Below are 25,192 nucleotides of genomic sequence, written 5' to 3'. Positions count from 1 at the left end.
CTTTAAAAACGTCAATATTTAAAAAAGTACAGTGCAATTTCACAAAAAGTCATTATTTAATAAAGCAAAGTTTTATTTACTTATAGTTCACAAGTCACGGCAGTCACATAGTGACAGCAAAGTTTTTTATTAAAAAATTTCTTAATTAATTTATTTTCCGTGCATATAAAAAAAAATATCAATTACTCTTTTTTAAATCAGGCCGCCGATTAGTTACTAATAGAATTTTTTTCTTATAAAAATGACTCGAGACACGTCAACAAAAGCAATGACCCTAAAACAAGCGTCCTCATAATACCTAAGAGTAACTTATAAAAAAAAAAAAAAAAACATAAATAGCTGGACTAGCTCTCACAATGCAGTTAATAATAATGTCCAATGTCTGAAAGTAGAATCTAGCTGGCGGGTAATTATTTTTTACCAATTCGTCATGTTTACCGTCGAGAGAATTTTTAAATAATTAATCATGTTTCCACGTGTCATAACGTGTTTGTTAGCAGTTGGCTACTAACTAATTTTATATCTCGGTGAATACGCGTGTGTTCATGTTTATGCACGGTACAGGTTCATGCTCCTCTACCTACTGATGTGTGCTTGTGTGTAATCCAGCATACAATGTTGATAGTGTATAGCACAGCAGCGCAATACATAAAAAAGCAAATACATTACCACGCAAACGAAATTACATTTGTACACTTGACGTCATTTATCTTTACCGTGTTATTGTATTTATTTTGTTGTAACAAAACTTTGTGTAACTTTTTAAATGTATTTATTCCTACAAAATATACATTTGTTATTTATATTAATATTAATATATATTTGTATACTAAGTACAATAATACATGCATGTATTTATAAAAGATATTTGTTAACGTGCAAGCCACACGTGACAAACGCAGTGTTAGATTATTTAATGGATAAAAAAAGTAGTGTACTATTGTGTTGTGAGTTAAGGGCTGGTGTGTATTGTACCGGTGCACTACATAAATAGTCTCCATAAATTATTCCCTCTGGTAATGGAATTAGCTTGAACCAACGTTTTACACGCGATATTTCGATTATACGACTGATGCAACTAACATCTACTTTATTTTGTTTTTTATCAACCTGTGCTTCCACCACTACTGTTATTAATAATATTATTTTACTTGGAGCTTATCGGGCGAAATGACTCACCGAAAAAAATTGTTCTTTTTTAATATAATGCACCGATAATTGCCGGGTTAATTGTTACGATCAACGATTAAATTTAAGCCAGCATTGAAGAGATCCTACGTCAGTTAATATCACCTCTGCTCGTAATGTAAATTACTTTGGAAGTTAACAATTATTTGAGCTGAATATGGAATCCATTCTGAATTATTGACATCCTGTCAGAAGAATTGAGCTAATTATTGATATTCTGCTCTAATTACTGACACTCGTAAAGTAGCCTTGATTATTTAATCAGTTAATATTCCGTTTTTATGCGAAGCTAAATTATTTGGAGATTTTAGGGAGATTAATATTTTATCCTTGACCCAACTCGATAAATACTTCAATGACTTTTATAGTTTAAAGTTGTGAGAGAATTCAAACGTTCATTGATGAAAATTTTATATTAAAAATATTAGCGAGTAATAAATCTTTATTATGCTTTAAGACAAATTTTTTGATAAAAAAAATTATTAAATATAGACAAATTTATTTATTTAACAGTTAAGATCTTTATTTTTTTTTTTTTTTAAGTAGTTTTATTAATTTTATTGACATAAAATTTTATTTTTAATAAACTATTTTTAATTTAATTTTAACAAATTTATATTTTCTTAAAATCAAAATTTTTTAAATATTTAAATTTAAGAGTAAAGAAAAATTTTAAATAAAATGCGCACTGATAAAAAATATTTATTATTAATGAATTGAAATAAAATAAAATTAAATTACCTAATTAATTCAAATTTATTCGTGTATTCTTTAATTAAGTTTTATGGATATAAAAAATATAAAATGAATATTTATTAAAAATTAAAAGAATATTTAAAGTAAGCTTCAATAATTAAGAAATTTATAAAGAAAAACTTAGTTAAAATTAATTGAACAAATTTCGATATATTGCAGTGCAATCAGTTTTTTAATAACTTTCAATTAACAATGAGAATAAAAATAAATGGTTTATTCAATCAATATGACTGAGCGGGATCGATAAACTTTAAACTGAGTCCTGAAAAATAAATAAACGTCGGTCAATGAATTTATACATCACTATCGCTACATTGACAAATAAAATCGGTTGTCCATTATATTACAGTAAAAAAAAAAAAACAGACAAGTTGTCCTTGATTTTTCGGACTGCAGTTACTTATTTTTATTTGATAATAAAATATAATTTCTGTGGATTGTATTGTGCATAGAATCTATAAAAATCGAAATAATGCAAAAAGAGGAACGAAACAAGGTAAAATAATTTATTCATGTCGTGACGAAAATTGAAACGGGGATGGATGTCAATTGGTGTCGGTGTCTGTCTGGATGTCTGGGAAATCCGTGAAATTTGATTAAATTTTTTTATTTGTGTAGTGTAATTAAAAAAATTCCATTAAAAAAGTACAATAAAATAAAAGAGGACAGAGGGTATGTATTTAAAAATCATTGGAATCAATTTAATTAAATTCAACGCAATTTACTCTGAACTCCACCGATGACCCTACTCGTCGCGAGTTAAAGCTACCCTCTCTGACATTTCCAACTGTCTAACCAACCAACCAGCCACCCACCCGGCCAGTCTACATCATCCCCTTCGAGCCTGCACATGATTCAAGCACAGGGTGTTTCAAATGTATTCGTTCGTCAAATGAATTTGCTTACAGGTTTCCGAGGTAAATTTTCTCTACCAACTTCTGCCCGCACTTTGCTCTCTTTACTCTACTCTTTACTCCTGTGATAAACTCTCTGATAAAAACTATAAACAATATTTTAGTAACTTGTAACTTGTTTAGGTAAATATTTATTTTGCAATTTATTTTAAATTTTTCGCTCTAATTCTTCAATTTTTACATTATTTATTTTATTGAATTAAAAATTTACTTTTTAATTTTTGATTTAGAAAAAATGAACTTTAATGAGAAGATTTTATTTAAGAAGAAATATTAAATTTTATTTTTATAAATAAGAATATTTATTTATTATTTAAAATTTATTTGATTAAAAAATCAAAACTTAAAATTTTTAATCATTTTTTTTGAGGAATTTTATTTATATAAATTGTGTTTTAAATAAATTTTGCAATTAAATAGAAAAAAAAAAAAATTGTAAAAGTTTGATATTCATCAATTTTTTTAATTTTTCTAAAAATTAATTAGAAAAATAAATTTTATTATTATAATTTATTGACTTTCATAAAAAAAATTCATCTTACCAACTGTAAAAATTAAATGCATTGTATGTCCAGATACAATAGATATTATTGTTACCAACAATCGAAAACTTAACTCAGTACTTTCTAGACTTTTTCACATTATAAAAAATATATAATACCGAACAGTGCATAACCAAAAAATCAAAATAACAAGAAATTCCAGTAAACGCAATGGCATTCGCAACTAGAAATTACCGAATTTTTTGCAAGTTATACAATTCTAATTTGACAGCTAATTATTTGACACTTCGTAAATCCGGCGCACGAATAAATATACTCCCATCGATTCAGAAATGTGAATTTCATAAGCAAAGTAAGTTTTTTTTCAGTGACACGTGCTTCTAGAGCAATTTTGCATCATCAAAAAATTATTACACAAACATTAATTGTCAATTAAAATAATAGTAAACTTAGCCGACGATTTTAATTTTTTAATTGTTAAATTAGAACTAAAAAATATTCTTCAAAAATTGTCTGTAATAAATATATGTTAATAAATTTATAATTAATTATTATTTATTATTTAACAGCTGACCGGGCCGAAGTGACTACCTCCGTATTGTCCGGCTCAAAATCTCCCCTAGACCCAATTTTAAAGGACAAGCAAGATGGGCACCAGGGTTCAGGCTCGTCTCACGATAATATGGGCGTTGATGAAGAAGAGCTGCGTCGGCGAGAAAACTCCTGGAAGTACACAAAGTGGAGTTTAGTTGCGATGGGACTGAGCTTTGGAATCGGAGGTGGGTTCTTTATTTACGAAACGTCTCTACCTCAGCGTGATGAACTGGGCAACATTATCGAGGATGAGTACTCTCACATGTCTTTTATTCCAAGAACTATGAACCGTGTTCTTAAAAGACTACAATATTATACTGAGGTAAGTCATCAATACTCGAAATTAAAATCAGTAGATATCTGTCGATTTTTTTTATTAAAAAAAAAATGAGCTTTTAAAAGTAGAATTTTTTAAATAAATTTTCGTTAACATCAACGTTATAAATTTTAATATATAAATTGAGTAATTTTTCAGGTAATTCAAAATCCTATGAGCGACAAATTGTTACCAGACAATCCATACCCATTTCAGCCAATTGTTGTAGTGCTAGAATTGAACGACGTGTTAATTCACCCGGAATGGACGGTAATATTCTAAATTATTTATTGTAATCAATGACATTACAGTTAGCAGTTATTTAAAAAATTGTTAAAAAATCTGCTAAATTAATGTTTATTGACAACAAAGTTTGTCATTAATAAAAAATAATTAATGGTATAATTTATTTATTTTAGTATGAAACCGGTTGGAGGTTTAAAAAACGTCCTGGACTAGACTTATTTTTAGACAATTTGTCGCAGTATTTTGAACTGGTTATTTATACGTCTCAACCACAAACGGTATTGACTTTATTTAAAACACTTGTTAATATTACACAACTAGTTTCTAATTAATAAATTATATTATTTATTAATCTAGACGATAGCGCCGGTTTTAGCATCACTAGACCCCAAAGGAGTTGCACATAAATTAATGAGAGAAGCGACGCGCTTTATTGATGGTTGTCACGTCAAAGATTTGGATGCTCTTAACAGGGATCTCAAGAAAGTGAGGATTTGTATTTTTATGGAGATTATATTTCAAATTATTGATTTGAATAATTTTTAAAAAATTATAAATTAATTAATTTAAATTTATCAGATTATTGTAGTGGACTGGAACCCTAGCAACGTAAAGCTTCACCCAGACAATCTCTTCAAAATACCTCGGTGGGACGGCAACGATGATGACACAACATTGTTTTATTTAGCGTCGTTTTTAAAGAGTAAATATTTTATATTATATTTAATAATATTTTTTTATAAATTATTAATAATATAAAATATTTTCCTAGCTGTGGGAAGTCTGGATATTGCCGATGTACGCGACGTTCTGGTGCATTATCAACAATACGACGATCCTGTAGCAGCATTTACTATAAACCAGCAAAATTTAATGGTAATATTATTTAATTATTTAAGATTTTGTCTACTGATGATATTTTTAACGATATAAGCTCATCCTGGAGTTACACTCGTCGAGACCTTTCATTTGAATACCCACACGATTTTTTTTATATATTTTATATATTCCACAAATATGAGAAATATCATATATATAAAATATATGAAAAAAATCGTGTGGGTATTCAAATGAAAGGTCTCGACGAGTGTAACATCAGGGTGAGCTTATATCTTTAAAAATGTCAATAATTAAGAAATGACCTTGTATCTTGTGAACTATTGACATTTTTAAAGATATAAGCTCATCCTGATGTTACACTCATCAAGACCTTTCATTTGAGTACCCACATCAATTTTTCATATATTTATGTATATTATATATATGTATATATGAAAAATATATCAAAATGCATGTGGGTACTCAAATGAAAGGTCTCGATGAGCGTAACGTCAGGATGAGCTTATATCTTAAAAAATCTTAATAATTAAGGACAGATTTTGTATTTTGTCCATTGATCATATTTTTAACAATATAAGCTCATTCTAGAGTGTCTCCTTATTTTAATTCAATTAATTATTTTACTTCGAAATAATAATTAATTTTTTTATTTTTGTGTTTAGAAAAAAATGGAAGAAGAAGAAATAATGAAAAAAAAATCAGAGAGCAGTAAAAGTTTAATATCAAGGTGGTCACCGGGTTTCAATAAACCTTTATCATAAATGTTAAGTTGAAAATAATTTTTAATTTTTTTTTTTTTTTTAAGTTAATGAATAATTAAATGATGAAATAAAATTTTTATTTTCTTTTGACTTTAAATCTGCTTTAAGTTAAATTTTATCTCTATTTTTTTTTTTTTTTTATAAAATTACAAAAATAATTTATTAATTATAATTATTTGTAAAAAAAAACCCAACAATTAAAATCCATCTGTGTAAGTGCTCGTAGGTTGCTTCTTCGGTTTTTTAGGCTTAACAACTTTCGTAATAGTCATAAAATCATCGAGCTCTTCAGCAAGATCAGCAGGCTCCGTTTTAATTATCGGCACTTGAATTTCGGGATTCGGCTGCATATGCTGTTGACTGACACTGACAAGATCTTGCGTTAATACCGGAGTGAAGGGAATGTGATCATGATCATCATCAAGGACCTGAGACATAGGCAAATTTTCTTCCAGAGGTGGAACAGCTTGGCTACTTGTAGTCGACTGGACCCAATCGTCTAGCCAACGTTGTTTAGGATCCTCTTTAGGTTCATCGGGAACGTAATCACCTAAGTCACACTCCAGATCCCATGGTTCCAACAGCAAAGGCGCCAGTAGATCTTTGTACTCTCTCAACTTGTACACTGGCTGTCTCCAGTACTCGGGCATGAAGTTTTCTTCTTCGTTTAATTCGTACTTCAATGTCGTGTCTGAAAATTCTGAAATAATTTTTTTAATTAATTAAAATTATTATCATAATTTTTTAATTAGATTTAATTAACTTACGTTTAAATATATGTTCCATATTGAAGCGGTCAGTTATTGCTAAAGGTATTAATAATTTTTCTTGATTTTTTAACATTTCTTGTTCCCAACATTTTAATGCATGCCCAGCATAGTCATTTATTAAACTAATATTTTTTTCTAACTCGTTGTGAGTAATACAAGAATAAAAAACGTCTTCTGTAATTAAAATTTAAATTATTTAAAATTAATATTAAAAAAAATTTTAATTAACATTTAAAATTAGTAATTAAAATAATTTTTAATTATTAATTTTAATTAATATTTAAAATTAATAATTAAAAGAATTTTAATTGATATTTAAAATGATTTTTAATTAATATTTAAAATTATTGATTTAACAAAATTAATTAATTAATTTTAAATACTTAATTATGATAAATAAATAAAAAATTTAAAATACCTAAAGAATTTTGATTAAAATAATAAATATTTTTATCATGAACCATCAAAGTAGATCCAACTGTACTTAATCCAACCCTTGTTGATGTTATTGGATCTAAACAAGTTCCTAACAACTGAGATTCTTTCAAAGTTTCTAAAATAGTAGGAACTGCATGAGGCAGGTAATAACTATGTGGATCATCAAATTGTTGCCAGGTGTTAACAATTACAGATTTTTCAGACGGCAATTGACTAGAGATAATTATTACTTCTTCACCATCGCTATAAAAATAATTCAATTAAATAATACATTTATATAAACAGGTTTTTTAATTTTCAACTAAAGGGAAGTTATTGATTTCGGTTCGATTTTTTTTATTAATTACCACATGCAAGTAGCTCCAGTCAGAGGAGGTGATCTGAACTGATGAGTCCATTTCTGATGGACACATTGATCTGGAGATCGATCATCGACCATCAAGAAATGGTGGTATGTTCCGAGATAATGACGAGAGGGACGTTCGCTGGGCATGTGGAGGGACACTAAGTCACAGTCATTTAGCATTTCTTGAGGACACATGCTTACTGTTGGTACTCTTAGTGAAACCTTTAATTTAAATTTACAGTAAGATAATTAATTAAATTAATAAATAAACAAATAATTTAATTAATTAATTGACTAATAAATAAATAAATTAATTAATTAATTAAAAATAATCTTTAGTTACTTTAAGTTACTTACTCGTAAGTCCATATAATGCAAAGCATTTCTGTCAGTCAAAGCTACAATGTTAGGACTAGAATTATATCTTATACTTCCCCAATTATCAGGAACTGATTTTTCAGTATTAAGAAGACTTTTAGATAAACATTTTCTGTTGAAAAAAATTATTTAAATTTAATAATACCTCCGTGATTAATTATTGATATAATTCTCCGACAGAAAATTATAATTACCCTGATACCATATCACATTGCTCAAATATACGTCCTACATTAAGCGTACAAAATTGATTTGGATCCACGGGGTTCAGAGCGGCACTGATAAACGGTGTGGATTTATTCTCCTTGTTATCCAGCGCTTCTAAACTTAGCTTGCCCTCATCATTAGAAGTCAACGAATAAAAAACGCACTCGTGCTTACATCTCACTAAAATACGACCTGTAAAATAGTCACATATGATTAATCATTAACGATTATGAATTATAAATTATCGAGGAAAAATGATACATGACAAGTGATTTAAATATTAAATAGACAGTAAATTTATGTTCGTATGATTGACGTGATTAATTATTAATCAAATAGTAAAAAATAACTAATCAACTCGACTGTGTCAGAAATGTTAAGTATAAAATAGATAACTTACAATTGTCAGGTGAAACATAATGTCTTACTTCGTAAACGGGGTTACCGATAGTTGATTTACTAGCTTTACTTAAATCTGGCTTCCACAGGGAATTATCCTTAAGATTTATTGGACTTGCAACTAAAATATATTAAAATTTATTTTTGAAAAATATTAAAATTTATATTAAATATTAATTATAATTACCAACATCTTCCATAAATGGAAAGATTAATAAATTTTTATTATTGAAGTAAATATTATTTATAGACCCGCCAGTATAATACCAATTATATTTCTGAAAAAAAAAAAAATAATATTAAAATATTTTTGAACAAAAAATTATGATAATTTAGCAGATATTTAATAATTTTTAGAATTTTTTTAACAAATATATTATGTTAAAATGAATAAGAAAAAAATATTGACATGTAGAAATATTAAAAAATTATTAATGCAATTTTTTAAAAATAATTTGTTTATTAAATAAAATTAAAAAATTATCAAGTGATTGCTAACTTTAATGTCATCAAAAAATTTTAAGAATTTTGAAATTTATAATTTAATATTTACCCCTTCAAAAAATGGATCTGGATCACATTCAATAATATCAGCAAGGTCAGCAACATATCGAGGTACTACCGCATGACCTCTGTCATACTTTGTCCCAGACCATTTGACATCTTTGTTTGATAGAACATTGTGACCTAAAATTAATTAATTAAATTGATTTTTTAAGTCAATAAAAATTAAAAGTAAAATAATTTGAGTTTAGAATTTTTTTAATTTTCTACAAGTTAAATTTTTTCTTTTAATAATTTTTTTCAATTAAAAATTTTAAGAAAACTAATTCAATTTTTAATGAACTAAAATAGAGATTAATAAATTAATAAATAACAAACCTTCTATATCGTTTTCAAAGTGGTCTAATATCAGATCCATGTCATCTTGGATGAACTGCTTAGCAAACAGCAGATCAGTTGCAGGGTCGTGTTGATTGTGAACTACAAAAAATTGTTTTTAAAATTAATTGAGCAGATATTTAATAATTTTTTCAACAAATAAATTATTATGGATAATTATTTATAATTATAAATTGTGTTAATTATAAATATATAAATAAAACTTACTGTGTCTCCTAATTCTAGCAGGCGGCAACAACGGTTTGGGCAAGTCACAAGTATAAGGATACCGACGGTATAAATTAACAGCGTTCTCAAAATCCCATTGTTGAACCCAAGGTTTTTTATTTAAATTTAACCCTGGTATGGTATTGTGCAAATATTTTTCCCAACATTTCCTACCTACATTGTTCTTCAAATAATTTTCAATCCTCTCACTAGTTGATCTGACAATTCTAGATTTCTTGGGTTCATTTTCAGTTTTTTGTTTTTTCGCAGCTGGTGCTTTTTTTGACATTGTCAATTTTACAAAAGTGTCAAATTAAACTTGTTTAATAATTATATTTGAATCTTGCTGTCACTTTTTTCTGAATTGTTTACAAGTGACAAGTAAACACTGAGCACGTGTTCTTAAGAATGAATAACTAAAAAAATGTCAGCTGATCACAGTATTATTTTTTTCTTTAACTTTAAAATTTTAATATCACAATTTTATATTTTAAAATTTTTATTTCAATGATTTTTATTGTTAATTAAACAAATTCAATATTTAATCTAAAGTTTTCTTAAGGTTAAGTTAGAGTAAACACGAGTGAATAATTTTATTCTGCGCATGCGCCAGAATTTAATGAAGATACCGCGAAAATAACAATCAGCTGTTTTAATTTCTTGCTAATTTTATGAAATATGAATTATAAATAAAAGAATAAAAATTTATTAAAAGTAATCAGCTGTTAAAAAAAAAATTATTATAATTATTAATTAATTAATTTAAAAAAAGTAGTTTTGTAAATTTGATGTTTAAAAAAAGCGCGCATTTATTGACAAATAAAAAAATAGTCCAGAAGTAAAAACCTCTTGTGATACGTCAAAGCACTTGAGAGAGTTTTTAAATAACTGAAATTTGATTGGTAATGCAATTAAATCTCTCAACTTTAAAAAAAGGTCATTGACTAATGAAATTCATTTAGTATCACTTGAAAATATACCCTTAAGCATGTATATTACTCGTCATAATATTAAATATATATATTTAATATTATGACGAGTAATATATATGTATGTATATATACATACAATATAATGTATATATAGAACTAGGACTAGGACTTACCACAAGTGTTCAAATTATCAATAAATTAAAAATATATTTTTAAATTCTATACCCTTAATAAATTAAATATCTTGGTGTGATACTCAGTAGTTTTAAAATAATAAAACCATGTATTTTTGTGTGTTAATATTGAAAAATAAATTATTCAAGCATGTCATCGACAAAGTGTGTTAATCCGTTCAATACCAAGTAGTCCTTGAACTTATAAATTTTTTCAATTAAAATCTCATGTATTGCTTCGCTACCCTCTAAATAATTATTTCAATTGAATCCAAAAGTATGACAAGTGTCATGCTGTTTAAAATTTTCAAAACTCAGTATGAAATAATTATTTACATTGGATTACTTTTATTATCCTGCAGCAGTAAGTTATTTATTTATTTATTTATTTATTTATCAAAATTAATTTAGTAGATATTTTATAATTTTTGTAAAAAATAAATTATGGCAAAAAAAATTGACAGGTAGAAATTTAAAAAAATAAAAAATGTAATTTTTTTTTTAGTTGTTTGTTAAAAAAAATGGTGAAGTGACTGCTAACTAATGTCATTATTTATTTATGTGATAATTGATAATTATTTTTGAAATAATTGACTCTAAATTACAGATGTTACCAGTTTGATGCCAGAAGCAAGTCAGGAAGGTGCTTTACATGCTTTCAAAAGCTACAGTGATGTTGCTACGTTCCATTACACAGTTCCTAAAGAAGTTTATCGAGCTACATGGCAGTTTGCGGCTTTTATGGACGGAAAAAATTGCGTTCCACGTGAAGTACACATGTAAGTCAATTTTTACCTTAAAATATTACCTTTAAGTAATTTATAATTGGTGAAATATTTATTTACTTGAAAAATCGCTTTAGATACTTGCAATGGGGCAGTTACCCAGTGATAACAGCGAACAATGAATCATTCCCTCCAAATATGTACCCAGCGAGGAATGACACCATCAAGGTGACAGCTGTTACAGCCTATGACTTCCAGACGACAACGATTGTTCCTGTCAATAGCCCAGAACCCGGTGACTGGTTTGTTGGGGCTTACATGAGCCATTGGGATGAAAAAGTTCAACAGGAGGTTATTTTTTTTTTATTTCTGGAGCATTTAAAATTTTTCTTCCCGATGACATTTGATTATATTTATTTATTAATTTATTTTATTGAAAAAATTTCACAAGTTGAAGATTTTAAAAATTTATGTGGAATTTTTTTCAAGTATTTTTTTACTTGTAATATAATTGATGAAAAAAAAATAAAAAATTAATCTTATTACAGGGAATCGGACACAAGTGTCATTATAGCATTGGTTCAGTAGCTGTTTGGTTGCAAGCTAATGGCATTCAGAGTATACCAATTGGTCATGAAAATAGTATGACTACTAGTCAGTCTTCAACGTATTACAAGTAATAATTACTTATAATATTATCTTATAAATATTAATATCAATACGACGTTCTAATTAGCAAATTGTCCAACTCCATTTTATAGAATCTTCCATTTGTACGAAAAAACAATTAGTTCAAAATTTATTATCACTTTAAAAAACAATTTAATATCTAATAAAGGTATAGTATTTTTGTTTGAATCTTTCAAATAATTCGTAATTGGACTATTGCTACATCAAAAAGTTAAAAAATCAGAAGTTAGACCAATTGCTAATTAGACCATCGAATAGTTTATTTAAATAATATAAATTAAGACACTGAAGTAAACTAACATAAGAAATTTTTTTCATAATTTTATAGCAATTAAATTATTATTAAAGAAATTTATTAGTATCATAATAAATCTCTGTTTTTTTTTATCTTTTTACATTAATGAAAATATTTTACAGGATATTTATACCATCAGGAACATGGACGTTTGATGTAAAAATATGGGATTGTAAATTTAAAATAGCATCTTTAAATAAAACGTCAAAAAATTGTATAAAAGGATTAGCATTGCAAGGACGTACAATGCCGGTTTTTAATCATACTAACAGTTATAAAATGAAAAATTTGCCAGTAAATACTACACATACGTTTACTGAACGTACTCCTCACGATGATAGTTACTATTATTTATTAGTAGTATCCGACAGTATAGTTGAATTTAATGTTAAAGTATCTATTTCTGGTAAGAATTAATAATTATTTAAAGACACTAAAGTTACAAATTTATTATTACTTGATAGAAAAAATTTGTTTAATAATAAATTATTATTTACATCCTTAGAATGTCCAATTAAAATAACAGAAAATGCATTAATGCATCATTGGGTCTCAAATATAAGTATAAATTATACAAGCCACCAACTAATGATAAGCGACAAGAATTCTCATGGTCTAGAAAATGAGAACAAAGACGACCCGTGTCCTCGTCGGTTCCAGCTGATCCGAGTTAAGCAAATCCAGACCTTTTCTGGCGTCTATTTGTTCCAAGGACGAGAGTGGCTTACTCCGTGGATCTTATTGACTGATAATTATCCAGTGATTGCGCAGTTCAATATACTACCGCTGGTGGATGTCGGCGGCTCGTTGGACGTCGGAGTGCATTTGGAAGTTGATAAATTTGCGACGCAACAGCAGGTTATTGTTATTGCCTGTGTTCGTCGGTCTCAAGTACCTGATCGCCATAATAGGCTAATTGTTTGCCATGACAATCGAATGATGATGAATCTCTCTTCTACTGATAGACGCGATGCCCATTTATTGATACCTTATCCGCAGCCGGATACCTGGCATGTTGCTTTGCAAACTAGATGTTTAAGTAATGGGTACGTATTTTTTTTTTTAACCATTTATTAGAAAATTAATTAATTTAGATAATTATTTATCAATTAATTTATTGAATAATGAATAATTAATTTATTAATTATTTTATTGTACAGGAAAGTCGTTGCTTGTGATATTAATGAAATATTGGTATCGTTAAATATTCATACAAGACAATGTGTTTTTTCCGGGTCACAATCTTGCGGTAATCATGGAATTTGTGAAGAAATTCATCGTGGATTACTTCATTATACAACTTGCAGTTGTTTTGGCGGTAAATATTAATTAATTAATTACTATAAAGTATTTTTTGTATTAATACATTGAGAAAAAATTTTGCAATAAAAAATTAATTTGTTGAAAATTTTAACTTAGCTAAAAAAATAAAATTTTTTGTAGATTTGGAAAAAAAAAATGTTTGGATAAAAATTCACAAGTTTTTTATCTAAAATTATTTTTTTCAAAATTAAATAAATTTTTTTTCAACAAGAAAATTACTTAAAAAAAAAATTTTTTTATTTCTTCAGTTAAGAAATAAAATTTACAACAAATTAATTTTTTATCACAATAATTCCCATTTTTTTAAGTAAATTTTTTCTCTTAATGTAAAAATTAATTAAAACATTAATTAATATTAATACTTTTTGTAAAAATTAATTAATGTTAATACTTGATATAAAAATTAATTAACACTAAAAATTGCTAAAAAATATTTCAGGATACAAAGGATGGGGATGCACGGACGACACTAACGTAAATATCCATTCATCACTGCTAATGTCATTTTTAATGCTGATTTTAAGCAACGGATTCTTCTTACCCGCGATTTACTTAGCAATAAAACGCAAGCTCTACACCGAGTCCCTGGTATATTTTTCAACCATGTTATTTTCTTCCTTATATCACGCGTGTGATCAAAAATTCATGACATACTGCATTGCCAACTACGAAGTTCTCCAATACTGCGATTTTTTTTCAAGCATCCTAGCATTCTGGGTAACCCTGGTCGCGATAGCGCGTCTTCCACTCTACCTAGTCCCAGTCTGTCACATGTTTGGCGTGTTCATAATAGCATTTTGCGTCGAGTCCAACAAGACTGGACTGACAAGTATATTAGTGCCTTTAGCAATCGGAATAGTAATCCCTATTGGATCATTAGTTTATAATTTTTACAAATTGAAAATACGAAAATTGTCGCTTAATTTGCTCGTTAAATTATTCATAGGCTTAGGACTGGCGAGTATTGGTTTGCTTTTATTTACAACTGTCGAAACAGAGGCTAATTATCAGTACACTCACAGTATGTGGCACGTGATAATCGCACTGTCATTGATATTCTTATTACCACCGACTGCAGGCTTTAGCAGCAGCTCTAGCGCTATTGAATCTAGCAGCGGTTCCGACAGCGAGTTAGTTAATTTAAAAAACCATTCAGACAGTCCCGTGTTTACTATTAATCTTGATCAAGAGTCTTCTTCTATTGCCAATGAAAATAGTTAAACATTTAAATTAATTAACTCCTACTTAATGTGCCAAATATACTTTAATATTTTTTTAAATAATCAAAGTGTCTTTTATGTTTTACAAAAGAACAATTGAGACTTTATTTTATAAGACTTTTTATACTTAAAATGTATTTTTTTTTACGTACTTATTTCTGTACATTAATTATTATTAGGAAAAATATTTTAATTGTTGTTAAGTTTTTAGCTTAGGATATTTTAGACATTCAAGACACTTTAATTATAAATGAAATTATTTTTAATAATAATTTATCACTTCATACTAATGAAAAAAAATATTTTTCTCCAAATATTATATATATATACACATATATTTGTTGAATATTTTATATAAAATATTCAAAGACTATTTTATTATGAGATTAATAGTTACTCAAATCCATATTTTAAAAAATAAAATATTTTAATAAATGTTTAAAGAAATATAAATATATAAATATATATTTTTAACGCTGTGACGTTAATTCGCCAACAATAAATTTAAAAAAATTGTCTTTCAAATTATCGCACTTTTCTATTATCTGCGATTTCATGTTAACTGTGTTTAAAGATATAAATTTAATATTTAAATTGTCCGCTATTAAAGACATCGTTTTAGAAAGCTCTCTGCATCTAAAAATGCCAAATAAATTTAATATAGTCAGATAATTATTCATATACATAATTAAAAAAACATACCTCAGAATTTCTTCTTCAAAACTATTCTTGTCACAATTTTCTTCATTTTTAAACTCACTTAATTTTCCCTCGACTTGCGCTAATAATTTAATATCAAGTGACTTAATAAATTTATCCAGCGCAGCAATAGTTGCATCCGTTTCTAAAATAATTTTACATTAATTTTTAAACTCAATTAAATTGAACTTCATACCTTCTTTAAGATTATTCTTAAGCTCTGTTATTTCTTCATGAGCTTCTATTAAATTTATCTTATCTTTAGCTCGCAAATCAATTAGATCAAATATTTTATTACAATTTTCAATCGAATATACTTCCTTATCCAATGAAGTTATCAATTCAATAACTCTTTTAATTTCTTCAACATCCGGTTGGAAGACAATCTATCAATCATTTTTAATTTTATTACAAATATTAATTAAATTATTTTTAATTTGTAATTACCTGGCCATTTAAATAATGAGCATCTATTACTAAAAAACTTCCTGAACTCATTATATCATCGCCTTCAAAAAAATTTCTCGCTGATTTTAATGAATTTCGAATATTTACAACCAAACTTTCTTTAAAGTCTTCTATTATTTTTTGTACAAACGCGGTCCAATAAATAGGAGTCTGAAAAAGTAAATTAATTAAAAATTCAATTATTTATATAAAAAAAAAATTACAAACTTTGTCATCGCGTCTGATGTCATATTTGATCAAAGAAATTGATTTTATGATTTGCTTGCACTCGTTATTAATATTCTCCAGACTTTTATCCCTTAAAAAAAATTAACATTTAATTATTAATTATAACAATAATAATCAAATAATTTATTATAATTATTTACTTGACACTTATTAAGTAATTTTCAAAATCTTCTAAAGTAAAAGTCAAATTTACTGTCTCTTTAACTAACAGTTCTTTTGAAATACTCTTCAAGTAGTTATAAATTTTTTTATATGAAGATTTATAGTCTCCCACAACTCTTCTGAACTATAAAAAAAAAAAATTTAATCATAATTTGCAAGATTATAAATAATTTAATTTAATTATTGACAAAAATAACTTGCTTGATAAACATTATTGTAACACTCATCGTAAAATTTGTCGATAGACTCTACTATCCATGTATTCTTCGCGACTCCGGTTGTTACAATAACTTTTATTTCATCAATTACTAATTTAAATAACATAAATTCTTCTTTACTCATTTTTTCGATAATATTGTTGTAGAATTTGCATAAGTAATTTACTTTTATGTAACGAATCATAAATAAGTTCCACTTTTGCAATAATTTTGGTGATATTTTTTTTATTTCATATTTCATATTTTTCCATCTAAAAAATATTTGATAACATATTTGAAATTATAAAGAAATTATTAATATTATTAAAAATTTTTTAAAACTTACTCAATAAGAGACTTAATAGTTTCCAAGCAATAAAAATTTAAATTAACTTCCATAAATTTATTATTAGGATAATTAGCATATTTAATAATTGGTTTATTAAGCATTTCTTTAATTGCATCATCGCTCAATAATTTTTGTTCCCATGTTAAATTAATTTCACTTATTTTCTCTAACAAAGTACTCTGAACACGTTTATATTTTTCAATAATTGCTCTAAAAAAAAACACAATTGTTTAAAAATAAATTATTAAAAACAAAATAAATTAATTAAAAAAAAAAAAAATTGCTTAAAAACAAATTATTAAAACTAAAATAAATTAAGCTTACTCTTGCGCAATATTATCATCAAACCAATCAGAAGCATTAACTAGCATATTAAACTGACTAGTCAAATAATTATTCTTCAAAGCCAACAAAGTCGCCGCTCCTGCATAGGAAGTCATCGACCGATCATAAACCAAAATTTCCTTATCAATATCATCAACGACCGTTTCTAGCTCTTGATTAAAAATCTTCCAAATAAATGTCCAGTAACTATCAAGAGTTTCTTTTAAATTTTCGCGAATGACAAAACGCTTCATCGCGTACAAAGCTTCGAGACCTTCTTCCACCGTGAGAACCTCCTCAAATACATCGTGTATCAAATTTTTCATCATATTATCAATGTCCTCTATTTTATTCCTAAAGACCTTAATTTTTTCCAGCCAACCAAATTCTTCCACATTTAAAATACACTCTCGAGAGATTTTTATTTCTTCCAAAGTTTGACTGAACAATTTTTCGATTTTTTTATACTTTTTTTCATGCTCTTCTGCTTTTGCTCCTCCAATTATTTTAATTTCTCCACACCTTTAAATTATTTGAAAAAATTTATTACTTAATTTATTAAAATTTAATACTTAATTCTCTAAAAAAAAAAATTAATTACTTGTCAAAAATAATTCTTGTATTTGTAACTTCAATAAGATCTTGACATCTCTGTATAAATGTATTGACATGATTAAAGACATTATTTTTATCAACGTTACTTAGAATTAAAGAATTGCAATGTCTGTCCATTAGTTTTAGCTTTAAAAAATTAGCAATATTAAACTAAAGCAAATTTATTAAAAGAAAATTAAATAATAAAAATCACAAACTTGGTTAAAAATTTCTTCAAATCGCCGGCAACAAAAAATAGAATTTTCAAGCATTTGCTTGCCAGCCAGTGGATCTTCATCGAGTATAATCTTTAGATCGATATATTTTTTAGATTGATTTATTATCTGTGTACCCAAAGCCCGGCAAAGTATTTCTATTTTGTCTCTGTAATAATAATTATTAAATAGCTAAAAGAAGAAATAAATAAAAATTAATGATTGGACTCACGTGGTATTATAAAACTGCGACTCTGTAGCAACGAATCGTATCAGATATAATATTTTAGTCGTATAATCTTCTATTCCACCTGGAATCTCAAAGTCGCAACAATAATCGACAAATAAATTTAAATATTTAATATTAGAAATTATTTCAACAAGCGATTTCTCGATTTTTGTTATTAAAACCGGGAATTCCTCAATACTTGCGGACTTGTTAGTCTTCAGAGTGTCGATGATGTTTGTGATGCACTTGTTTGTAAGCTGGTTGTGAAGACACTTGAGACTTTCGACTAAAAAATGAACAATTCATTTAAAAGCTTACGATAAAATAAAACTTAAAGTGTTCAAATATTTTTAAACTATTATTTACAATAAATTTATAAAATTTTGAATCTGTGCATTGAAAAATCATTTAAAATTACATGTATTGTCTTAAATGTATGTAAAAATATATGTATGAATAAAAGTATATTTTAAATGTTTACATTTGTAGTTCCAGAAATTTATTTCTTCTTTAATAGTCCTGCAGGCTGGTCTGGCTGGAATATTCGAGCCGCTTAATACTTCTCTGATTTGTTTTATCCAGTACCGAGCCACTCTTTCTAGCCGCTCTATCAATCCGTTTTTTTCTTCGGAAATTAGAAGAAGTTCTACTGACTTATAGTCTTCTTGGATGTCAATTTGTTGACTAGAGGAATTAATACTGGAGGAGGAAGAAATTTTGCAGTCGATCCCTTCGCGAGGGACGTATAGGATTGGAAGACCCATTGGATCATACGTCAAGTCATTCAGGTAACTTATCAATTTATTCAAGTTTGAAAATATCTCGTCTTTTTTTACTGCAAATTTATTTTTATTTTATTTTAGTAATTAATTTGTTTATGTGGAATTTTTTTTTATTTACCTCTAGGCCAGCGGTCATAGGAAAACGCGACTGGTGCGTAAATATTTTGGAAGAATTTTAATAATGAATTCTCAAAATAATTAAAACTACCAAATTTTACTGTTGACATAAAATTGTCGGGAGTGTAAACTTGCCAAGGTGAGCGGAAGAAATAAGTTAGTCCGTTTTGGGGGTACTTTGGAAAGTCTAGAGTTACTTTCCATTGAGAGTCTTGGTAGAATATTGTTAAGATTGTGTAAGATGGGTTACAAAAGTATTCATGGATTAGCTTTGTGGATTCTTGAGGTAATGTTATTTCTTCATGAAATGTCATGGTTAAATTTTTTACATACTGGACCTAGAAATATTCATTTAAAAAATTAAATAATTATATTTATAAATATATATAATTATGATACTAAAATTTGACGACGTTTAACAATTTTTGACTTTTTTCAACAATTAAATTACAAGTAAAAAAATTGCAATAATTATTTTTTCATATCTTCTATAATTAGAATTTTTTGTAATATTTCAATTTTTTTCTATAAAATAATGAATTTAAAAATAAAAAAAAAAAAATCCTTTTTAATTTTTTAAATTTTCTATTTAAAATTTTTACTATTAATGTTTTAAAATAATTTATCCATTTAAAAAAAAGAGTTCTATTGTATTTACTAGTGTGCCTAATTCTTGGTCAGTAAAAACAGGTTTTTCAGGCTCGGCTGGGAGTTCTTCATCCGGCTCAGGAGTCTCTTAAAAAATATAAAAATTTATTTCCAAACTAATAAAAAAATTAAATATTTTCAAAATTCCAAACCTTGTCGGCCAAATTCTTCTTCATCAGTGTCCATGTCTAAATATTCTCTGTAATTAATTACTGGGGGTGTTTTATCAACCCTCTTAATTTTTTTAGAGTCGCTTACTTCACCTCGCCTTCCACTCATTTTTTAAAAAATTATTATTCAATATTTATCACAAAAAATTCTCTGCAATATTTTACCAAGTAGTAAAATTTATATTTTCTTATATTGATTTTTTGCTCTAAGTTTGTTACTTCTCCCTAGTTACATACATAACAATCTCAGTGCAAGGCAACAGTTCATTAAATTTAATAAAAAATTATAATAAATTAATTTTATTTTTCCAAAATAAAATTCTAGTAATTTTTTATTTCTTACGAATTTTTATTAAAAAAAAATTTCTTTTTAATTTTTCTATTAATAATTAATTTAATTTATAAATAAATTACAAAGGAAAATTTCATGTCATAAATCAGGCGATAATAAATGGAGGGGACCAAGTGACGTGTTATGCCTTGATCTTGAACAGAGATAAATGGTCCACACCAGCCAAGAGTTTAATCCACTCCCAACTCATATGTACTTACCATATGAATACTTACAAACATTTGTATCGCTCGTAAGAAATTATCAAAAACGTCAAAATGACTTCACTTAAATATTTATTTATTGGTCCAATTGTTCAAACAATTAAATCTGGAGCTAATATTGAATTACAAATTATTGAAGAAGCTGATATAGTCGTCCAAAATGGGCAGGTAAAAAAAATAATTATATTTTTTATTTTATTTAAAATAAATTATATTTTTATATTATATTATATAAAATAAATTATATTATATTATATAACTTAATAAATAATAAATAATAAAAAATAAATAAATAACTTAATAAGCTTAATAAAATAAATTAAATTATATTATATAAAATAAATTTTCAAAAAATGACATTTTTAATTTTCTAAAATTTTTACGTCAATTTAAAAAAATTTTAAAATAATTTTTCGGAACAAATTTGTCTTAAGTAAAATAAAAAAAATATTTTTACAAAAATAAATATAAAATTAATTTTTTTTAGATACTTGAAATCATCAACAGACCGAATAAATCAGAAATAAAAGCAGATATCATCACAATATTAGAAAAAGGACAATTTTTCACTCCAGGATTCATCGACTGTCATGTCCATGCTGTCCAGCTACCAAACATAGGCCTTGGCTACGACAAAAGTCTCCTTGACTGGTTGGAAGCTTATACATTTCCTCTAGAGCTACAATTCTCAGACAATTCTTTTGCTGAAAAAGTATTTGAAGCGGTTGTGGTAATTATTTTTCATTAGATTAATTTAAGATTTTAATTTAATTAATTTACTACATTTATTTATCAAGAATTTTCAAACAGAAACGTACGTTATCACTAGGAACAACTACTGCTTGTTACTTTGCTTCGCTGTACAATGAAGCTTCTTTGATTCTGGCTGAAAAAGCGGTCAAGTATCACCAACGCGCTTTTGTTGGGAAGCTCAATATGGACAGAGTACGCGATGATAATTATTATGAAAGGACAGATATCTCTGTTGATAATACCAGGAAATTTATTGATGATGTTTATAAACTTAAAGTAAGATTATTCATTTTTCTGGAGTAATCTAGTTTGTTTATTTAATTTATGATTTTTTTTTTATTTTTGTTTAGTCTTCTCTAGTCAATCCTGTTATTACTCCAAGATTTGCATTGAGTTGTTCGATGAAATTGTTAAAACATTTGGGGGAAATTGCTAAAGAAAATAATCTTCTTATTCAGGTACAATACTTTTAGTTAAAATTATTAAAAATTTATTTTTTTTATTATAAATAAAAAATTCTTAATAATTCATTTTTAAATTAAGAATTAATAAAAAAATATTTTTTATTAATAAGAATTGCTTTTTAACAAAGAAAAAAGCTATAAAATTCATGTTAGGATTAAAAATGATAAAAAATTAATTTTTAAATAATAAATTAATTTTTTAGACACATGTATGTGAAAATACCGGTGAAATTGAAGAATGTAAATCATTATTTCCCGACTGTCCAACTTATACGTCCGTTTACGAACAAGCTAATTTATTAACAAATAAGGTAAATTATTTTATAATATAAAAAAATACTTTCATTAAATACTTATTAATAAAAAATAAATTTTTAGACTGTACTAGCCCACGGAGTTTTCCTCAAAGACAGTGAGTTAAAAATTTTAACCAAGTATAACTCATCAATAATTCACTGTCCATCTTCGAATACTTTCTTAAGAAGCGGGCTCTGTGATATCCAGAGACTGAGAAGAAATAATATCACCGTAGGACTAGGCACTGGTAATTTAATTTCTATTTTTAAACAAGCTTATTTAAATTTAAAAAATTTAATTTTATTTTATAATTAATTAATTCTTCAGACGTAGCAGGTGGTAATTTGATGTGTATGCTGGATGTAATGAGATCAGCGCTAGAAGTATCGAATCACATTGCATTTATCCAAGGTGACTCTTATAAGCCGATTGATTTTGTCGATGCTTTTTATTTAGCAACTTTAGGCGGAGCTGAAGGTAATTTTTTATTAAATAAATAAATTATTTTTATTGATAAATTTTTTTTCAACAGCGCTGTCAATAGATAGCCAAGTGGGAAATTTAATCGCTGGGAAAAAATTCGATGCTTTGGTCATTGATTTAAAAGCGAAAGATTCACCATTAGACAATTTAAAAACTTTAACACTCAAGGAACAATTGCAACGATTAATATACTCTGGAGACGATCGTAACATTGTAAATGTTTACGTAGAAGGACGTAAAGTTAAATGAGTATTTATTTTTTGGAGTTGAGCTCCAAAAAATTTTTAATACTGCTGTTGCTTTGTTCAAAAGCTTTTACAAAACCTCGACAATCTTTATCCTGAAAAATATTAATTTTTTATTTATTATAAATAAAATACCTAGTAATAGATAATAAATATTATTATTTACTTACTGGGAAGGGATCTTCAATAATTATGTCTCCATTAGGATTGTAACTTCCTAATAATTCAATTTTAGCGTTACTACCTTCCGGTTTTATTTTTTCAAGTTGTTCAATGTTGTATTGATCCATTCCAAAGATCCAATTGTGAGAATAAAAATCATTTTTTGTTATCTGTAGAATTTATATTAAAAATTATGATACTTAATTATTTAATTTTTCTCTGAAAATAAACTAGGTCAAAAAAATTGTATTCATAATTTTTTAGAGTTTTTAAAATAAATTTTTTTTGCTAAAGATAATTAATTTTTGATTGAATAATTTTCTTAAACGTACAACTCGGGCTTTGTGGGAGTAATTAACGATTCCTCTTCCTCGAAGAGTAACCAGAGCACGCTCGTCAGGAGTCTGTCCGGCGTGATAACCGCGTAGTCCTGCGCTGTTTACTTCCCATGTATTTTTCAAACCCATTTTTGTTATATAATCATCAAAAATAGCTTCTGCCATCGTCGAGCGACATGTATTACCTATTATATTTTTACACCGGTAATAATTTGATGAAATTGTCCTGATAATTAGTGACATTAAATAATTTACCTAGACAAACCATCAATACACGTTTTTTCTCACTCATTTTATTCATAATCTTTGAAGATTATTTAACAATATTTTTTTTTTTTTTAATTATTGAACTTTTAGGAATGCTTCGACACTTCTGACACACTGCTCATAAGCTTTGACAAATCCAGCGCTGTTACTATCCTGTAAAAAAATAAATTCTTTGTGATAAATGATAGTAAAATTAGCAGATATCTTGATAATTTTTAAAATTTTTATAACAAATAAATTATTTATAAAAAAAAATATTTTTTTAAATTTTGATTTATAATTTTTTAAAATTTCTACATGTGAAATTTTTTTTATGATTTAATTGTAATAAAAATTAAAAAAATGTTTGTTAAATTTAAGATCATTGCAATAAATAAATTTTTAAAATTTTAAATATTAAAAATTGAGAATTACGTAGTAAGGATCACGAATTATTATCTCTCCTGAAGAATCATAGGAGCCGAGCAATTCAACTTTGGCTTTGCTTCCAGATGGCTTCAGACGATTTAATTCTGAGATGTTGTCATCGTCCATTCCAAAGATCCAGTCATATTTATTGAAGTCGTCCTTCGTTATCTGCAATTATATTTATCAGTTAATTTATTACTTCGCTTGATTATGATTATAAAGGTCACAAGACTGGGAACATATCTGTGAGTTTTATTAGTCACTCCTAAAAATGATTGCAAGCTCCAATACTGACCAGACATAAATAAAATAAATCATAATATACTGAAGAGAAATAAAAATACGTACCGGTCTAGCTCGATGTGAATAATTTTTAATACCCTTATCCTTCAAAGTGCTCATAGCCCGGCTGTCAGGTGATTTACCAGTATGATAGCCAATTAATGCTGCACTGTCAACTCCCCACTTGTCAGTCAGATTATTTTTGGCAATATAATCAGCAAAAACTGCTTCTGCAATAGGTGACCGACAAATATTGCCTGTAAATAAATAAATCATATTAAATTAGAAGACACTTAACAATTGCCATAAAAAATTTTGAAAAACTATCAGATGTTTTTTAAAAATTATTTTATTTAAATATCATACCCAAACAAATCATCAATACACTTTTTTTTTCAGCCATTATTAAATTTAAAATTAAATATTTTACTTTAACTACTTGTGACCAAGTTCTAAAAAAATTTTATATAACCTAAATTTGCTATTTAAAAATTGAAAATTAATAATTCCAAAAATGGCGTCACTTTTTACGTCACGTGATTTTTTTAATTCAAATCATCTGAGTTCATAAATAGTTGACAAAAATTAAACATATAAAATAAATTTATATAATTTTTAATTGAGTATTTATT

The 25,192-nt window shown here is 26.6% G+C and overlaps 6 protein-coding genes across 9 annotated transcripts in view; 3 read left to right on the top strand and 3 right to left on the bottom strand.

Annotated features, from left to right (window-relative positions):
• Window positions 1-6,212, top strand: part of LOC123269369 (mitochondrial import inner membrane translocase subunit TIM50-C-like) — a 54,902-nt gene extending 48,690 nt beyond the window's left edge. The window contains exons 1-8 of one of the 2 annotated variants that reach the window (XM_044735002.1): window positions 3,499-3,713; window positions 3,931-4,277; window positions 4,431-4,541; window positions 4,691-4,795; window positions 4,875-5,003; window positions 5,097-5,220; window positions 5,290-5,393; window positions 6,020-6,212. In XM_044735002.1, the coding sequence (XP_044590937.1) occupies window positions 3,572-3,713; window positions 3,931-4,277; window positions 4,431-4,541; window positions 4,691-4,795; window positions 4,875-5,003; window positions 5,097-5,220; window positions 5,290-5,393; window positions 6,020-6,118 (1,161 nt within the window). In that variant the 5' untranslated portion in view covers window positions 3,499-3,571 and the 3' untranslated portion in view covers window positions 6,119-6,212. Of the gene's footprint in view, window positions 1-3,498; window positions 3,714-3,930; window positions 4,278-4,430; window positions 4,542-4,690; window positions 4,796-4,874; window positions 5,004-5,096; window positions 5,221-5,289; window positions 5,394-6,019 lie in introns of those variants that run through there. The other variant, XM_044735003.1, reaches the window with a different exon arrangement.
• A 45-nt stretch (window positions 6,213-6,257) lies between these two features.
• LOC123269368 lies at window positions 6,258-10,253 on the bottom strand. Its single transcript, XM_044735001.1, has 11 exons — window positions 9,767-10,253; window positions 9,539-9,640; window positions 9,210-9,343; window positions 8,844-8,934; window positions 8,658-8,777; window positions 8,245-8,449; window positions 8,030-8,162; window positions 7,674-7,894; window positions 7,307-7,569; window positions 6,886-7,062; window positions 6,258-6,818 (listed from the first exon to the last, which is right to left on the bottom strand). The coding sequence occupies exons 1-11, from the start codon at window positions 10,053-10,055 to the stop codon at window positions 6,316-6,318; spliced, it is 2,238 nt and encodes a 745-aa protein (XP_044590936.1). The 5' UTR covers window positions 10,056-10,253; the 3' UTR covers window positions 6,258-6,315.
• A 608-nt stretch (window positions 10,254-10,861) lies between these two features.
• On the top strand, window positions 10,862-15,260 carry LOC123269272 (post-GPI attachment to proteins factor 6-like). The gene is made up of 8 exons (XM_044734871.1): window positions 10,862-11,235; window positions 11,479-11,650; window positions 11,734-11,947; window positions 12,145-12,272; window positions 12,704-12,987; window positions 13,087-13,627; window positions 13,742-13,899; window positions 14,344-15,260. The coding sequence occupies exons 1-8, from the start codon at window positions 11,151-11,153 to the stop codon at window positions 15,123-15,125; spliced, it is 2,364 nt and encodes a 787-aa protein (XP_044590806.1). The 5' UTR covers window positions 10,862-11,150; the 3' UTR covers window positions 15,126-15,260.
• Window positions 15,261-15,594: 334 nt separating this feature from the next.
• On the bottom strand, window positions 15,595-20,508 carry LOC123269010 (dynein-1-beta heavy chain, flagellar inner arm I1 complex). Its single transcript, XM_044734499.1, has 15 exons — window positions 20,289-20,508; window positions 20,147-20,223; window positions 19,490-19,826; window positions 19,071-19,424; window positions 18,593-18,875; window positions 18,364-18,529; window positions 18,153-18,292; window positions 17,552-18,073; window positions 17,225-17,437; window positions 16,883-17,150; window positions 16,660-16,805; window positions 16,499-16,589; window positions 16,271-16,441; window positions 16,020-16,209; window positions 15,595-15,968 (listed from the first exon to the last, which is right to left on the bottom strand). The coding sequence occupies exons 1-15, from the start codon at window positions 20,413-20,415 to the stop codon at window positions 15,595-15,597; spliced, it is 3,459 nt and encodes a 1,152-aa protein (XP_044590434.1). The 5' UTR covers window positions 20,416-20,508.
• A 300-nt stretch (window positions 20,509-20,808) lies between these two features.
• On the top strand, window positions 20,809-23,434 carry LOC123268955 (guanine deaminase). Its single transcript, XM_044734418.1, has 8 exons — window positions 20,809-21,029; window positions 21,349-21,591; window positions 21,672-21,890; window positions 21,965-22,072; window positions 22,282-22,389; window positions 22,457-22,622; window positions 22,703-22,852; window positions 22,908-23,434. The coding sequence occupies exons 1-8, from the start codon at window positions 20,916-20,918 to the stop codon at window positions 23,105-23,107; spliced, it is 1,308 nt and encodes a 435-aa protein (XP_044590353.1). The 5' UTR covers window positions 20,809-20,915; the 3' UTR covers window positions 23,108-23,434.
• LOC123268956 (low molecular weight phosphotyrosine protein phosphatase-like) lies at window positions 22,481-24,975 on the bottom strand. 3 transcript variants are annotated; one of them, XM_044734420.1, is made up of 5 exons: window positions 24,285-24,446; window positions 23,859-24,023; window positions 23,598-23,788; window positions 23,274-23,435; window positions 22,481-23,198 (listed from the first exon to the last, which is right to left on the bottom strand). In XM_044734420.1, exons 2-5 carry the CDS (start codon window positions 23,902-23,904, stop codon window positions 23,112-23,114), a joined length of 486 nt encoding a protein of 161 aa, XP_044590355.1. In that variant the 5' UTR covers window positions 23,905-24,023; window positions 24,285-24,446; the 3' UTR covers window positions 22,481-23,111. The 3 variants fall into 3 exon arrangements, with proteins under 3 accessions (XP_044590355.1, XP_044590354.1, XP_044590356.1); XM_044734421.1 differs by lacking the exons at window positions 22,481-23,198; window positions 23,274-23,435 and adding exons at window positions 24,627-24,817; window positions 24,927-24,975 and having other exon boundaries at window positions 23,595-23,788; XM_044734419.1 differs by lacking the exon at window positions 24,285-24,446 and having other exon boundaries at window positions 23,598-23,975.
• Between the last annotated feature and the right edge of the window lie 217 nt (window positions 24,976-25,192).

This window comes from Cotesia glomerata, linkage group LG7 (assembly GCF_020080835.1).
Source record: "Cotesia glomerata isolate CgM1 linkage group LG7, MPM_Cglom_v2.3, whole genome shotgun sequence".
Lineage (NCBI taxonomy): Eukaryota > Metazoa > Arthropoda > Insecta > Hymenoptera > Braconidae > Cotesia > Cotesia glomerata.
This window is presented reverse-complemented; position numbering and strand designations above follow the sequence as displayed.

Coding starts and splice junctions, on each gene's coding strand:
- LOC123269368 (XM_044735001.1), bottom strand. CDS start 10,055: ATGTCAAAAAAAGCACCAGCTGCGAAAAAACAAAAAACTGAAAATGAA. Junction 9,641..9,766: donor TGCTAGAATTAGGAGACACA/GTAAGTTTTATT, acceptor AATTTTTTGTAG/TTCACAATCAACACGACCCT. Junction 9,344..9,538: donor CTTTGAAAACGATATAGAAG/GTTTGTTATTTA, acceptor AATTAATTTTAG/GTCACAATGTTCTATCAAAC.
- LOC123269272 (XM_044734871.1), top strand. CDS start 11,151: ATGACAAGTGTCATGCTGTTTAAAATTTTCAAAACTCAGTATGAAATA. Junction 11,236..11,478: donor ACTTTTATTATCCTGCAGCA/GTAAGTTATTTA, acceptor TCTAAATTACAG/ATGTTACCAGTTTGATGCCA. Junction 13,900..14,343: donor AACTTGCAGTTGTTTTGGCG/GTAAATATTAAT, acceptor AAAATATTTCAG/GATACAAAGGATGGGGATGC.
- LOC123269010 (XM_044734499.1), bottom strand. CDS start 20,415: ATGAGTGGAAGGCGAGGTGAAGTAAGCGACTCTAAAAAAATTAAGAGG. Junction 20,224..20,288: donor AGAAGAATTTGGCCGACAAG/GTTTGGAATTTT, acceptor ATATTTTTTAAG/AGACTCCTGAGCCGGATGAA. Junction 18,074..18,152: donor ACAAGAATTATTTTTGACAA/GTAATTAATTTT, acceptor AATAATTTAAAG/GTGTGGAGAAATTAAAATAA.
- LOC123268955 (XM_044734418.1), top strand. CDS start 20,916: ATGACTTCACTTAAATATTTATTTATTGGTCCAATTGTTCAAACAATT. Junction 21,030..21,348: donor TAGTCGTCCAAAATGGGCAG/GTAAAAAAAATA, acceptor AATTTTTTTTAG/ATACTTGAAATCATCAACAG. Junction 21,592..21,671: donor AAGTATTTGAAGCGGTTGTG/GTAATTATTTTT, acceptor ATTTTCAAACAG/AAACGTACGTTATCACTAGG.
- LOC123268956 (XM_044734419.1), bottom strand. CDS start 23,846: ATGTCACTAATTATCAGGACAATTTCATCAAATTATTACCGGTGTAAA. Junction 23,436..23,597: donor ACTCCCACAAAGCCCGAGTT/GTACGTTTAAGA, acceptor TAAATTCTACAG/ATAACAAAAAATGATTTTTA. Junction 23,199..23,273: donor TTATTGAAGATCCCTTCCCA/GTAAGTAAATAA, acceptor AATATTTTTCAG/GATAAAGATTGTCGAGGTTT.